The sequence below is a fragment of the Asparagus officinalis genome, chromosome 6 (genome assembly GCF_001876935.1).
Source record: "Asparagus officinalis chromosome 6, Aspof.V1, whole genome shotgun sequence".
Lineage (NCBI taxonomy): Eukaryota > Viridiplantae > Streptophyta > Magnoliopsida > Asparagales > Asparagaceae > Asparagus > Asparagus officinalis.
In genome coordinates, this window is record NC_033799.1 from 5,245,275 (window position 1) to 5,260,996 (window position 15,722).

Here is a 15,722-nt window from a genome sequence, read left to right on the forward strand (position 1 = left end):
TCTCTCTCTCTCTCTCTATATATATATATATATATATATATATATATACTTCTTTATTACTAAAAGAGAACAACAAAAAAATCTAAAATGAGCAGTAACATAAGGTTGTTAACAATGAAAAAAAATAAAATGAATAACCAAACCACGTTTCAGAAAATTCAGTTATTATCCAACTCTATTTCCATTTTTTTTCCGAAATAACTAAAAAATACTCTCACTTCTTCTAAAAAAATAAACAACTCTAAACCAACCTCTAACTCCGGTCTTCCGCTGCCGCTGCTTTTTAGAAAACTCGCCATTCTTATTAGAACCGCTGTCTAATAACCATCCATTTTCTCTCTAAACAACCTCTCCTCTCAAGATCCCCTCTTTTCTCTACGTATCCCAATTCAGAACCTCCATCTTCAAATCCGTCTCCCACCTAGGGCTTTGTGCCGACGACACTCTGGCGACTGAGAGGCGGCGACGACGAGGATTAAGCGGCAAGGGCAAGCCACAATCAATTGTAATAGCTCTTCTAAATTTTCAAATCCGGTCTTCCCCTCTTTTCTACTATTTTTTTTAACTAAAGAAGAACAATGAATGAACAGGAATAATCTTTGGACCAATCAGATTTTTTGAAAAAAATCCAACGAAGATAAAAAATCCAACTCATCTTCGTACTAAACTTCCTTTTTACAATTCTCCTTGAAAAAACTTCCCACGTTTCACATCCATTTCTCCTTGAAAAGGTTTCCAAACTTCCCCTTTTACAACCCACAATTCTCTCTCTTCCTATCACAATCTTCAGAAAAAGATTCAGAAAATAAAAAAAACTCCTCTGCTCCTCCTCCTCCTCCATCTTCAATGGCATCCTCCGCCTCCTTTGCTCCACCACCGCCGTCGCCGCCTCTGCCGCCGTCGGCAGCGAAGAAGAGTTTCCTTCGCCGGGTACTCCCTTTCTCCTCACCGCCAATCTCGCCGTTGGAGGTAAAAAAAAAGTTGCAATTTTTAGGGTTTTAACTCAACTCCTTGGTTCTTATTGTTCCTTTTCTCAATAAAAAAATTGCAAAATTCCACCTTTGATTTTTTTATGAGATTTTAAAAAAGATCATTGCTGAATACATTTGGTTCGATCTATTGCTTCTCTGGCTTTTTATTTTCCGTTTGATTAATTTAGTGATATGTTTGATTTTTAAAAAAGATCATTGCTAAATACATTTGGTTCGATCAATTGCTTCTCTGGCTTTTTATTTATGGGTTTGTTTTGTTTTTTTGTTTGAGTTTATGATATATTTGCTTTTTGATCATTAGAGTTTATGGGTAATCATTACTTTTGGATGGTGTTGAGTTTGATCGTTGTTATGAAGTTTGGTGAAGTATATATTTCTCTTGATATTTTCTTTGCTTCTGCTTATTAACCCATTTATAGCTCTGGTGTTGATGTTTGCATTAGAGATTTATTTCAAATTTTATGTTATTTTAAATGGTTAGTTTATTTCTAATTTTTTGGGGGTTTTTGGCGATCACCTGGTGAAAGTTCTGATCTTTAGTGCTCAGTTTTGTGATGTGTTGATGAATGATTTGATTTTTATGGGGTTATTATTATTATTTTGCTAGATGGGTTTTCTTTTTTGTGATATTTTGACGAATGATTTGATTTTTGTGATATTTTGCTAGATGTGTTCGAAAGCTAAATAATTGTACAGCCTTTTAGATTTATAACATCTCATACAATTGAAAGCAATTCTCAAAACAACCTTTTAGCTTTCTCTCAAAGATTTTAGGACTTTTTCATATGGTACAATAGATTTATATTGAGCTTACTTTTGATTACTAATAAGCACACCATCCTAATTAGTTACTGAAGATTAGGCCGCAAAGAGGAATAGAGGTTTTTCCGTATAATTTTGTAAATATTTGCTCAATTTTCCACACAATTGACTGACTCCACTTCTTGAACTTCAACATTTTAACTTCCCTGAAGAGCAAATAAAGGACTAGATTATTTTTTTCTCCCTTTTTTCCGAAATTTGTGAATTTCATTCTTTTTTAAAGTGCATAATTCCATCTGTTGACTCTTTTGGAAGTTGCAATGAGAAATACGGCATGTTTTCTTCGCTGCATTAAACTGGAACTGCTTAATTTCTAAAATAAAAACGAAATAATTTGATTCTTATTTGGGGTTCATTTGGTTGTTTGGCTGTCGCTCTCTGTAGATATATTTTTCCCTTCGTGTGTTTGTGGAAAAGCCTCAATCAAAATTTTAGAAAGGAAGCCTCATATAGCCAATGAATATTAGAGGAAGTTAATAAATAAAAAAAATCGATGTGCTTCCTGACTAAACAAATGCCAAAATGGGTTTTGCTCTTTTGGCATACACTAAAAAAAAATAGCTTAAGATAATGCTAGCAACAGCCCCATACCCATTTTTAGTTTCTCACAGTCTGTGCCATCTTTCCTAAATAATTGCTGTGTTCAATAGGCTCTAACTATGCGCTAATGATTTCATTTTAAGGCTCCTAAATAATTGTTGTGTTCAATAGGCTCTAACTACGCGCTAATGATTTCATTTTAAGACTCGAAGCACATGCAATAGGATAAAGGTGATATAATACATAACCATGGCTGACCAACGTGCATCAGAAGAACCTGAAGAGCAAATTGATCTTGATGGAGACAATGACATTAAAGATATGATGGATGATGAAGACCCTGTAGAAGATGATGGATACAGGAGCAGAGATGAATACAGAGAGCAAGATTCTGTAAGAAATGATAGCTATAGGAGAACAAGAGATGAATTTGAGGAGAAAGATCCAGCAGATACTTAGTTTTATTAATGAATCTGCTTACACGTTTAAGAAAGTAAATTTATAAAACAACCCGTGCTTTGCACGGGCATGAAAACTATATATATATATATATATATATATCTCTCTATATATATATATATATATATATATATATATATATATATATATATATAAATACATACATATATACATACATATAAACCCCCAAAACATAGAGTGTCTCACAAAGCTTCCCTAAATTTTGTGAAATTTACCCTTGAAATAAATTGATGGGCATTGAATTAGATAATATTTGCTTTCTCTCCTAGATAGAAAGTGCAATTTCTTGCTGTTTGCTGCTCTGAATCCGTGAGAGTTATTTTTGGTTTAAAAGACCAATCTTTTTTTCTTTACAAAGTAGCAGAATGTTGTTGAAACTTGGAAATTTTCTTCTATTGCTATGCTGACTGAATATATATAGTAACATGAGCATTTTTTTCCCTTCACGATTTCATCACCTTGAAGAATTCACGAAACCTTGAGTCGAGTCGACATGAGCTTCTCTTTTCAAGTTTTGGTAAATCACGAATAGCTCCGGGGCTTTAGAAACAACCGCAATGTTTCCTAGCATGAAGTTGTTCAAGAAATATAGGTACACTCTTCAGCATGGGATTAAAGGATTCGGGCATTTGAACATAAGCAGTTCAGGTGATTTTCATCTTTATGTGGTTTGTCAAAATTTCACACGGACATCATATTAAAGTGAATTGCCTTCATGTTAACTATCTTAATTTTTTTTTTGGTTGTAGGGTTGAAATCAATCCCCCCTTTGCGTGATACCTCACATTCTGCAAGCAGACGATTTTCTTCCTCTTCTGAAGAAGTATTGATTGCTTTAGGTAGCAATGTGGGCAACAGAGTCCAGAATTTCAACATGGCTTTGGACTTGATGAAGAAATCAGGCATAAACATCACAAGACACGGGTGCTTGTACGAGACGGAACCTGCTTATGTCACCGACCAGCCGTTGTTTTTAAATTCAGCGGTTAGGGGGACTACTAAACTCGCGCCTCATGAATTGTTGGAAGTGCTGAAGCGAATAGAAAAAAAGTTGGGTCGGACCGAGGGGATAAGGTACGGCCCGAGACTGATTGATTTAGATATTCTTTTCTACGGTAAAGTAAAGGTCGAATCTGAATCTCTCAACATCCCGCATGAGCGCATATGGGAGAGACCCTTTGTAGTTGCTCCACTTGTGGACCTGTTAGGCTCATCTATGGATGATGCAACTGAACAAAATTGGCATTTGTTGTCTAGAAACAACGGCGGGCTGTTTGGAGTATGGGAGAAGCTTGGGGGAGAAAACTTGGTTAGAAGGAAAGAGATGAGAAGAGTTTTACCGATAGGAGATCACTTATGGGATTGGTCAGAGAGAACCCACGTCATGGGTGTCCTCAATCTTACTCCAGATAGTTTTAGCGACGGAGGGAAGTTTCAAGATGTGGAAGCTGCAGTTTCTCATGTTAAGCAGTTGATTTCACAAGGGGCGGATATTATTGATATCGGTGCGCAGTCCACCCGGCCATTTGCACGCAGGATATCTGCAGATGAGGAGCTTGAGAGGTTGACTCCTGCGCTTGATGCAATTTTAAAAGTTCCCGAGGTGGAGGGGAAGCTATTGTCAGTGGAAACTTTTTATGCGAAAGTCGCGTCGGAGGCTGTGAAGAGAGGGGCTCATATTGTAAATGACGTCTCTGGTGGGCAGCTTGATCCTGAAATTCTCACTACAGTTGGAAGTCTTGGAGTCCCCTACGTTACCATGCACATGAGGGGAGATCCGTCTACAATGCAAAGTGATGAGTATTTGCAATATGATGATGTTTGCAGACAAGTGGCTTCTGAGCTATGCTCACGTGTGAAGGATGCAGAGCTTTCAGGAATTCCTTCATGGAGGATTATTATTGACCCTGGTATTGGATTTTCAAAGAACACCAAACAGAACTTGCAACTTCTCACGGGTCTAGAATCCATCAGGAGACAAATTGGGGAAAAGAATGTGGCTGCTCCACATGCTCCATTGTTAGTTGCTCCCTCAAGAAAAAGTTTTTTGGGGGAGATCTGCAATCAAAGTAATCCAATTGAGAGGGATCCTGCCACAGTTGCAGCGGTTGCGATCGGAATTCTCAATGGTGCTAATATCGTAAGGGTCCATAATGTTAGAGATTGTCTTGATGCTGCCAAAGTGTGTGATGCATTGATTAAGCAAAGAGAACGTCACCTTTTACCTGACCGACAAAGAGTAACTTCAAAACCTTGAACCATATAAGTTAGAAGCAATCTTTACAGGTACTATTGTCGGTTTCGGGTGACTTATCTGGTTTGATTTTCTAAAGTATCATGTAGACTCCCTTGTGCCTCCACTGTGAGGCCATGTCGTGTCCAACACGTGTTTCCATTGTGTAATGTTAAACAAACTATTTATGTTGCATTTTCAATAAACTTCAACTTATTTTCGGATGAACTTTGCGTGCTCAATCCTTATCAAGAAAAAGGTAAATAGAGTTTTAATGAAGAAACTATTGTTTTGTTGTAAAGTCCTTGTTATAATTGGAGAAATTCTTTCTCAACATTATTGTTTATCAGAGGTTTTTTTGGCAATCCACTTGTTTGATTTTAAAAAGAATACTAATCTTAACCTTGATTGTTGGCTCGTACATTTTTGGCAATCCACTTGTTTGATTTTAAAAAGAATACTAATCTTAACCTTGATTGTTGGCTCGTACATGCAATGTTTTCTTATTCATTTTTCTTTTAAAAAGAATACTAATCTTAACCTTGATTGTTGGCTCGTACATGCAATGTTTTCTTATTCATTTTTCTGCTTAAGCTACTATTGCTTCGGTTTGTATTATAGCATTTATCCCATTTGTTCTTAAAAAGTTGAAAGACAATTTGAATAAGTTTATGTAAGATTCTAGGATTTAATCTTTCGTATTTGTTCAGTCCATGGTTAATTTCATGCTTGTTGTCATAAAAATATAGCTGTAAGTACGAAGGGTAATTATCAATTGTAGCACTTTGTTAATGTAATGATAAACTTGACCGCAAACGCTGAATGTTTAAATCCCTTTGTTTCCTCTACACAAATCTTCATCATATTGTACACCTGAGGATATAAATGCAAATGAATTGTTATAAGTTCGACTGTACTTGAGAAACAGTAAAGATTCATTTGTATTTGAAGTGTATAATTCATACGGTTCATCTAGAACTTCACTTATAACTTTGTTGCAGATAAGATATATCCTTCACTGGAAACTGTTGCAAGCCAATCTGTATAAGTAGTTCTCTTTTTTCTAACATTTTGGCGAGGGAGTAATTGAATTTTAGGAGTAAATATTGACGTGGAAGATCCATTTTGCATGTCCTTATTAGGTGAATTGGAAGTTGAGCAACCAACATTTGGTATTTAGTAGATGTCAGTTATCATTAATGCTCTAACTAAATAATAATCATAGAATAAAATGTTATCGAGAAGGAAGCATATCTTAGACGAACCTGTTTAAAAAATGCTATAGTAGGTAACAGGCGCTTTTCCTTTGCCTTGCAAATCTGTATGTATAAAACTAATTCTTTGTTTTCTTTGTTGCAAGTATTAGAGGTGCATTTTAGTAATTACAGGAGTGAAAGGGTCCTTTTTCATTCATTTTACCCAAAGCGTCTAAAAGAGCAGCTTACCTACAATAGAATTTACTGAAAGTGTAGAGTCGTTTACTCGAATCCCTGGCTGATTGTGTTTGCAGGGTGCGTGGACACTTTCAGCTGCAAAGCGATGTTGCATTCTCTGCACAGCTTGCACACAGGTCGGGAAACTATTGTTTTCTGTCATAGAAGATTTCTTTTCAGAGGTTTTTTTAAATCTTCTGTAGACTAATTGCTGAAGGTTCCTTTTTATTTTTCTTCTATAATGCTCCAACTCTGGACCAACCAACAAAACTTTTTTCATTTTGATGTTTAATTACATCTGAACACATGTTTACTACTATTCTGATTGAACTTTTTCTTTTCTTGTCTTAATTCCTTGCATTCTGTGTGCAATGCCGTCATTTTCATGCCCTCTTTTTCTTGAGTAAAAAGCTTCATGTTTTTCTGGCTGAAGTTTCAGTGTTTATATCTTCAGGGAGCTCATCCTTAGTCTTTTTGTTTTCGTGTTGTTGTTTTTTCAAATGATAAGTTTCCCTTGTTTTCCTTCTTATTTCAACTTTTTTCTTTTTGGGTAAACGTGTGAATACCAGTTGCCTCTACTTTTGTCTTCTTTTCTACTTAATTTTGTTTTGAAATAGTTCTCCATATATTTCTTTCGCTCTTCTTTTTTTGCTTTTATCCCCCTCTTCAGCTAGAGAAGCATGCCATTATCTGTTATATTCATTTCGTTTCAATCTAACTTCTATTGGTACTGACATTAAGAACAGTAAACACCATAATCATTATCATTTATCACACTGAAGATCATAATCATTATCATTTATTGTCTCTGTAGAAAAAATTAATTTCCTAAATTTAAGAAATTTCACATATATGTTGAGAAATACCAGAAAATTACAAATAAATAAAAAAGAATACTTTAATTATTTTAAGAGAATTCATGAAGATATAGCGTGGGAAGGATGGAAGTTTTCCATGATTTACCTTTTTTGGACAGCAGCATATTAGCTTCAGTGATTGATACTTTCCCATCAAAGCCTCTGTCTACTAGAAGTGGTGAATATAAGGTGCAAGAAATTGTTGTCATCAATGAGGAGTATGTGCATAAAATTTCCCCGACTACCACTCTCTTATTTTGCTGCCTATATATGCGGAAAAATTAGTTTGTGTTTTTATGCATCTCTCTAAAACAGAAAAGAAAACTTATAGTACTAACCACTAAAGTTTCTCAAAAGAAAGATCACTTCATCTGATAATGTCAGTCAGTAATGCATGATTTCTATCAATCTCATTTTTGTACTATTCTCTCTCCTGTATATTTCTTTTTCTCTATATTTCATACATTCATCTCAATTTTAGAGTCATTTTATGTTGTGTGATCTTTGCTGTTAACAAGACATTTCACACCAATCACTGTAAAGATTATGATTTAATTTTGGATGCAGGATTGATAAAAGTTCATAATTTTTTTTGTGAATATGATCATGGCCTTACTGAAGGTAATAATTGTTTGTATTTGGTTTATTGTTTTTCCATTAATATTGCACAAGGAGACAAATGTTCCACTATCTGTTTTGAAATCAGTGCAAACAACTAAAGATCATTAAGGATGCATCTACAGCGTATTGAGAATATATGCCCTACGTTGAGCGTTATGATTGTCATTTCTTCGTGTTACGTGTTCGTGACTGTTACAATCATTTCTTCTCTTCCATGTTGAAGCCCATCATTTTGACGATAGGGGATGATTTCGTTCATAATAAATGAAGAGTCATAGTAGAGAAGATTAAAACATGACCCCTTATCATCGGAGCACGACTAAAAGTCACATCCTTTAATGGTATATTATGTGTTACTATCTTATATTAAACCAACCACCTGGTCACATTAATAATACATGCACAGACTTTTTATTACAGGCATATCTTTATTTACTAAATCTTTGATCAACTTGACCATTCCACAGACAGCCACGTTGCGAAACAGGTATTACTCTTACGCCATGAATTAGTTGTCATTTCTTTTATACTGAATGATAATCTATGTTCTTCAATTGGTATTCTAGCCTTTGCGTATGTGCAATCCCTTAATAGGTCTCTCTACTACTTAGAAGTCGTGATTTTTTTCTTTGCCTTGACGTCCTATCTCTTATGAGGACAGAACTATTTGGAGTTTCTGCTAATTATCTGCTCGCCGCATCGCTGGCCTTTTGTCCATCATAGCCTCAGTTAAGAATGAGTTATTTGTGGGCTTTTTTATTGTTGAATATTTATTTACCTGGAGCTGGCCACCCGTTTCTTAGAAATGGAGGGTCATCAAATTGAAGAAGATTTTGCTTCATTTTTATGAGCCTTATTTTTGGGTGACTTCAATTATTCCATATCTCATAATATACTTGACCAGATCTTAATCTGAATATTTTTAAGCTCCAGTGTTTTGCTTTTGTCTTGTTTTCTCTGTTTCCTTTCTTGGATTACTTTGGATTGCTGAGCTTCTAATGTTGCTACATATTGCCCTTCATATTCTCCTTAAAAATTTCTCTGTTTTTAGTGTTGTTTGATTATCTTTTGAATATTTATTTCTCCTTGCTTGCTACCATGTTCAGTTCAATGATGTAATGACCATTTAGTAGTTTTTTAGGCAGCATCCAAAATGGTCATTAGTAATCAAATCCAGAGAATAGCTTCTCCATTAATTGGTCAACCCTGATCTACTCTTCTTCTCATTAATTCAGACTGTCAATTTGTTTATAGTCTTTGTTTGATGTCATTTGAATTTACCTATGACAATATTAGGAAACCTTTCCCTTGCTTGATGCCATTATACCTTTAAATATTGAGTGAATGATTCAATGAAGAACTTTAACAATGCATTTTTCAAATTTCTTTGAGGTCATCAAATCCACTTTAGACTTGCTCTGTTGTCTAGTGATGGTTCCCAGGTGGTGGTTTGACTTGTAAATCGATGTCTAATCTCAGCAATGTTGTGCTTGGTGTGTTCTTGTTAACACTTACCATTAACTTGTGTAGTTTCAACTTTGATGCGTTGCGCTGTTTGTTAACGTGTCTTGCTTCTTAGTTTCCTTTTGTTAAGAACATGATTGCATCTGCTTATGATCTTCCTTCACTATGTATTCTTTATTTTTCATCAACTGGAAGATAGCTTCGTATGTGCGCCTCTATGGAAACATTCATACTATTTCTCCTGGTCGATGAAATCTCATTTTAGAGTATATCCTTATTGGACTTGTGAAAAAATTTCCTTGAGCATTTTAGCATAAGCTGGGTTTTGCCATCAGGAAATCCTTGAAAATTTTTATGAGGCATTCGAGCAATTTCTCTCCATTCTTTCTTGTGAAGCTCCCAGATACCAAATCCCCTTGATACTATCCAGCCCATCATACTTTTCGATACCACCCACCACCACAATTTCATCTTTTAAGTTCATTAACCAGCCACAACTAAGAGGACAAGGGTTTGAATCAAAGTTTGCTGAATTGAAATGAGGCAATCTTTAAGGGAGGTCACCTACAACTGAGTCTCAGACTCATATATGAAAACAGGTAACTCCCATCTTAGATAATCACCAGGAACTTGCTTAGATTTTGCCATAGCAACGTTATATGTATGATTTTCTCTGTCCACAGAAGTGGCAATAGAGGTGTTTAATGAAATGTCCAAGAGAAGTTTAGTTTTGTGCATCGCCACGATCTTAGCCCACTGTTATACCTTCCTACGCACTCCGGTTGCTCCTCGCCATTCTATATTGTTGCCAACACCCAACGTAATGCATCTACCCCTCAAATTAGAAATCATTCGTCAATGCATACTAACTTTTTGACCAAATACCTAAGAGAATCCCCACTCTTAGCATTCGATCATATCTTTGCATTGCTATCACATTGCAACCCAAACGACAAATCAACTACAGCCTACAATATGATGTACAAAGTAGTATCCAATGTATCGTGTTGTATAAAATTTTCTATATCATGTATATATAGATGATTGTGTGTATATTGTATCAAATGCACTATCCAATGTATCATGTTGTGTCAAAATTTATTAGTGTATCTAGTGGAAATGTATCTAGTAGAAATGTATACAAAGTACACATTATAAAAAATGCATCAGATTTTACTGTAGCAAAAAATTATTGACTCAAAATTTTTTGCATCTCCAAAAGACAATACAGAGATATATTTTAGCAATAAAAAGCTACACTTCTGCTATAAAGAGCTATACAACTATATAAGGAGCTATATTTTACAAATAAAGAGATATATTTTAGGTTTAAAGAGATATACCTTAGGCATAAAGAGCTATATCATTGTATAAAGAGCTATATTTTTATTATAAGATGCTACACTTCCGTATAAAGAGCTACACTTTCCCCAAAAACTGTATAAACAATAGTGGACATGTCAGTTATACAAAGAATTGTTCAAACAACTCATTGTATACATAATCACACATTTACATTGTTCAGAAAAAAACTGATTCGATTTATTTTTAGTTTCAGAATTTTCAGAGATATAAAGAGATATACTTTACATTAAAGAGCTATACTTTAGGTATAAAGAGCTATACTAATGTATGAAGAGCTGCACTTTTAGCATAATTAGCTACGCTCCCAGCATAGTGAGCTACACTTTTCCAAATATTGTATCACTGAGAGTGGAGATGTCAGTTATATAAAGAATCGATCAAACATTGTATTGTACATATCATCATACATTTACATTGTTCAGAAAAATACTGACCAATTTTTTTTAGTTTTAAAAATTTTAGAGATAATAAAGAGCTATATTAGCATTAAAGAGCTTCACTTCCAGCATAAAGAGCTGATTTTTTCTCATCGAACCTTAGATACGATGGTCAAATCTGATTTCTTTCTCGGCCACGAGGATAACATGTTGTGGGTTGTGTGCTCGTGGTTCCCATGGTGCATGTGGCTCACCTAATCCTTGCCGGCGACGCCCTTGATCAGGCTCACACTCACGCTGATGTTGTTTTTCCTTCCTCTTGGAATTGAGAATCACCTCTTAGAGCTATGAAATGATGGAGAGAGAGGGGGGAGAAGAGAGAGCGAGCAATTGTATTTGGGGATGAAGGGTATAGTATATGAATTTTTTATTTATTGGAGAAATACGATATACAAAATGAGGGTATTATACAAACTGTGTTTAAAAATAAGTGGGATGAGATACTTTGGATTTATGAATGTTTATATAAGTGAATGAGTTTTTTAATAAGTGAGGGTAAATTTTTGGGCTAAAAGAGAAAAACCCCTCTTATTTATAAAGACTAAGTGCCATTGCAATTAGTAAAGCATTGTTGTGTGGATCCTAGAATACACTCTGTTTCAAGCTTGTATTTGTTCTATTCTATATTTCAACAAATCAATCAATCAATCAAACATGTTGTTTCAAATGCAATGAATGTATAGAGAAAAAGATTTTAGCAACGTTAGGGAACTGAACCCACATATATTTTTACTTTTCATGACAGTAATGCATTATATGGTCCATACGGTGGGATCATATTCTGCTTGTTTGTGTTCGCATGTGATTTAAGAACACATGAGATTTGTTTATAGAATAAAGAAAACCATTAAATGTAAACAAATTGACATAAAAGATAACGGTTGTGTTGCTTGTAAAGTAAAGCATTATTACAGCTCACAACATCCACGCATGCACAGACATAGATCTTACAACACACACGCACGCCCATCCACATGAGCATGTATATATGCATGACGGTTAAACTACCATTCATTTACTAAGCTTCAGGAATAACTACATCAGCAGCAGAGGTCCAGAGAATGTCCCATTTGGAGATGAAGTGGCAGACTTCGGTCTTGCCGGGCTCAGATTTGAGCGCTCTGAACGCTTCGTGTGTTGGGGTCCACATCGAGGTATCCATGTGACACGTGACAGTCGCATGGTTAATCTTCTCCTTGCTCTCCACATCCAATATCTCCACCTCATAGGCCCTGGTCTTGGAAACTACATGGCAATGGTAAACCAAGTAGGGAAACTCTACCTGGTGGCAACTCAATGCATTACCTTCGCTCACGAGCTTCACACCCCCGATCAAAACATCACGACTACACCCCCTGGTGCTCTCGGTGCTCCGTGCTTCGATGTTATCGGTCTCCAAACCCTTGATCACGAAGTCGATCAAGTCCTCTGCCGACATGATGCACTGCCTTATCTCTCCTGGGAACTTTGGTGGCATATTGCAGTGTTTTACAGTGAAGTCCACATTCTTGCTTGCTATATCAGCTGGCATAATGTGGAACATCTTTTTTATGGCAGCAGCGGAGTTGAAGGGCATCTTGCTGGCGAGGGTCCTTGGTAAGAAGTACTGCTGTGGAAAGTAGTCTCTAAAGTCAACAAAACGCATTATGTTGCCTTGCCTCAAATCACTCACTTTGAAGTAGACGCCGAGTGGGTCGATAACGGTGTCGGTATGGATGTAACCATTTTTATCATCCTTTTCTAATTTTTTTTGAAGGCCCTCATGGTTTTCTGCTTCTTTACTGTTGTCCCAGTTCCAGGTGACTGGTGGTTTTTTCTGCCTAAGCTCCGCATATGAGTCTTCTGATTCTTTGCTTGGGTCTGTCCAAATAAAGGAAAGAGATAAATTAAACTTGTATGCTCAATAGTTATAAAAAAGAGAACACTACCTCATAACTATACACTTCATAAAATACCTACAAAGTAAGCTCTAATAGGTAGTAGATGACTATATCGAAGAAACGTTCCAATAGAAGCATACTACGTCTAACTCATAGATTGGATCTAGACATATCTTAACAGAAGTAGTGGCTAATGAAGGCAATGAATCTTCTTAATGTTTCGATGAGATCATACGTACCGTTGTGATCCCTGCTCCGGAGAGACGATATTTTCTGCCTAAGCTCCTCATAGAGGCTTTCTGCTTCTTTACTGCTGTCCCAGTTCCAGGTGACTGGCGGTTTTTTCTGTCTAAGCTTCGCATATCGGTCTTCTGATTCTTTACTTGGGCCTGTCCAAATAAAGGAAAGAGATAAAAAAACTTGTATGCTCATTTGTTAGAAAGAAGAGAACGCTACCTCATAACTATACACTTCGTAAAATACCTACAAAGTAAGCTCCAATAGATTGTAGATGCCTATATTGAAGAAACATTCCAATAGAAACACACTACGTCTAACTCACAGATTGGATCTAGACACATCTTAAAAAGTAGCGGCTAATGAAGGTAATGAATCTTCTTAATTTTTCGATGAGATCATACGTACCGTTGTGATCCCTGCTCCAGAGAGACGATATTTTCTGCCTAAGCTTCTCATAGAGGCTTTCTGCTTCTTTACTGTTGTCCCAGTTCCAGGTGACTGACGGTTTTTTCTGCCTAAGCTTCGCATATCGGTCTTCTGATTCTTTACTTGGGCGTGTCCAAATAACGGAAAGAGATAACAAAATATTTGTATGCCCGTTAGTTATAAAGAAGAGAACACTACCTCATAACTATACACATCGTAAAATACCTACAAAGTAAGATCCAATAGGTAGTAGATGCCTATATTGAAGAGCGTTCCAATAGAAGCATAGTACATCTAACTCACAGATTGGATCTAGACACATCTTAACAAAATTAGGGGCTAATAAAGGGAATGAATCTTCTTAATGTTTCGATGGGATCATACGTACCGCTGTGATCATGGTTCCATAGAGACGGTATTTTCTGCTTAGCCTCCTCATAGAGACTTTCTGCTTCTTTGCTGTTGTCCCAGTTCCAGGTGACTGGCGGCTTTTTCTGCCTGAGCTCCACATATCGGTCTTTTGATTCTTTGCTTGGGTCTGTCCAAATAAAGGAAAGAGATAAAATAAACTTGTATGCTCAATAGTTATAAAGAAGAGAACACTACCTCATAACTATACACTTCATAAAATACCTACAAAGTAAGCTCCAATAGGTAGTATATGCCTATATTGAAGAAACGTTCAAATATAAGCATACTATGTCTAACTCACAGATTAGATCTAGACACATCTTAACAAAAGTAGTGGCTAATGAAGGCAATTAATCTTCTTAATGTTTTGATGGGATCATACGTACCGCTGTGATCCCCGCTCCGGAGAGACGGTATTTTTTGCCTAAGCTCCTCATAGAGGCTTTCTGCTTCTTTACTGCTATCCCAGTTCCAGGTGACTGGCGGTTTTTTCTGCCTAAGCTTCGCATATCGGTCTTCTGATTCTTTACTTGGACCTGTCCAAATAAAGGAAAGAGATAAAAAAATTTGTATGCTCATTAGTTATAAAGAAGAGAACGCTACCTCATAACTATACACTTCGTAAAATACCTACAAAGTAAGCTCTAATAGGTAGTAGATGACTATATCGAAGAAACGTTCCAATAGAAGCATACTACGTCTAACTCATAGATTGGATCTAGACATATCTTAACAGAAGTAGTGGCTAATGAAGGCAATGAATCTTCTTAATGTTTCGATGAGATCATACGTACCGTTGTGATCCCTGCTCCGGAGAGACGATAGTTTCTGTCTAAGCTCCTCATAGAGGCTTTCTGCTTCTTTACTGCTGTCCCAGTTCCAGGTGACTGGTGGTTTTTTCTGCCTAAGCTCCGCATATCGGTCTTCTGATTCTTTGCTTGGGCCTGTCCAAATAAAGGAAAGAGATAACAAAATATTTGTATGCTCATTAGTTATAAAGAAGAGAACACTACCTCATGACTATACACTTCATAAATTACCTATAAAGTAAGATCCAATAGGTAGTAGATGCCTATATTGAAGAACGTTTCAATAGAAGCATAGTACATCTAACTCACAGATTGGATCTAGACACATCTTAACAAAATTAGGGGCTAATGAAGGCAATGAATCTTCTTAATGTTTCGATGTGATCATACGTACCTTTATGATCCCGGCTCCAGAGAGACAGTATTTTCTGCCTAAGCTCCTCATAGAGGTTTTTTGGTTCTTTGCTTGGGTCTGTTAAAATAAATGAAAGAAATAAAAAAAATTATACTCTCATTAGTTACAAAAAAAAGAATACTACCTCATAATTATATACTTTGTAAAATACATATAAGTAAGCTCTAATAATAATAGAAACATATTTTAAAGAAACGTTCCAATAGAAGCATACTACATCTAACTCAAATTGAATCTAGACATGTCTTAGTAAAAGTAACTAATAATATAATATCAGCTAATAAAGGCAACAAACCT

At 36.0% G+C, this 15,722-nt stretch overlaps 2 protein-coding genes and 1 long non-coding RNA gene across 5 annotated transcripts in view; 2 read left to right on the top strand and 1 right to left on the bottom strand.

Moving 5' to 3' along the window:
* Positions 382-5,295, top strand: LOC109844581 (folate synthesis bifunctional protein, mitochondrial-like). The gene is made up of 3 exons (XM_020413688.1): positions 382-969; positions 3,300-3,482; positions 3,584-5,295. The coding sequence occupies exons 2-3, from the start codon at positions 3,392-3,394 to the stop codon at positions 5,089-5,091; spliced, it is 1,599 nt and encodes a 532-aa protein (XP_020269277.1). The 5' UTR covers positions 382-969; positions 3,300-3,391; the 3' UTR covers positions 5,092-5,295.
* Positions 6,585-11,989, top strand: LOC109844604. The gene is made up of 3 exons (XR_002248077.1): positions 6,585-6,637; positions 7,925-7,978; positions 8,064-11,989. It is a non-coding gene; the product is annotated as an uncharacterized LOC109844604 (long non-coding RNA).
* The window catches only part of LOC109844603 (BURP domain-containing protein 9-like), a 20,891-nt gene continuing 17,280 nt past the window's right edge, over positions 12,112-15,722 (bottom strand). The window contains exons 2-9 of one of the 3 annotated variants that reach the window (XM_020413707.1): positions 15,405-15,482; positions 14,996-15,145; positions 14,588-14,737; positions 14,179-14,328; positions 14,016-14,102; positions 13,770-13,907; positions 13,364-13,513; positions 12,112-13,104 (exon numbers count right to left, since the gene is read on the bottom strand). In XM_020413707.1, coding sequence (XP_020269296.1) covers positions 12,263-13,104; positions 13,364-13,513; positions 13,770-13,907; positions 14,016-14,102; positions 14,179-14,328; positions 14,588-14,737; positions 14,996-15,145; positions 15,405-15,482 — 1,745 coding nt within the window. In that variant the 3' untranslated portion in view covers positions 12,112-12,262. The remainder of the gene's footprint in view (positions 13,105-13,363; positions 13,514-13,769; positions 13,908-14,015; positions 14,103-14,178; positions 14,329-14,587; positions 14,738-14,995; positions 15,146-15,404; positions 15,483-15,722) is intronic. The other 2 variants (XM_020413708.1, XM_020413709.1) reach the window with 2 other exon arrangements.

Coding starts and splice junctions, on each gene's coding strand:
- LOC109844581 (XM_020413688.1), top strand. CDS start 3,392: ATGTTTCCTAGCATGAAGTTGTTCAAGAAATATAGGTACACTCTTCAG. Junction 3,483..3,583: donor TTTGAACATAAGCAGTTCAG/GTGATTTTCATC, acceptor TTTTGGTTGTAG/GGTTGAAATCAATCCCCCCT.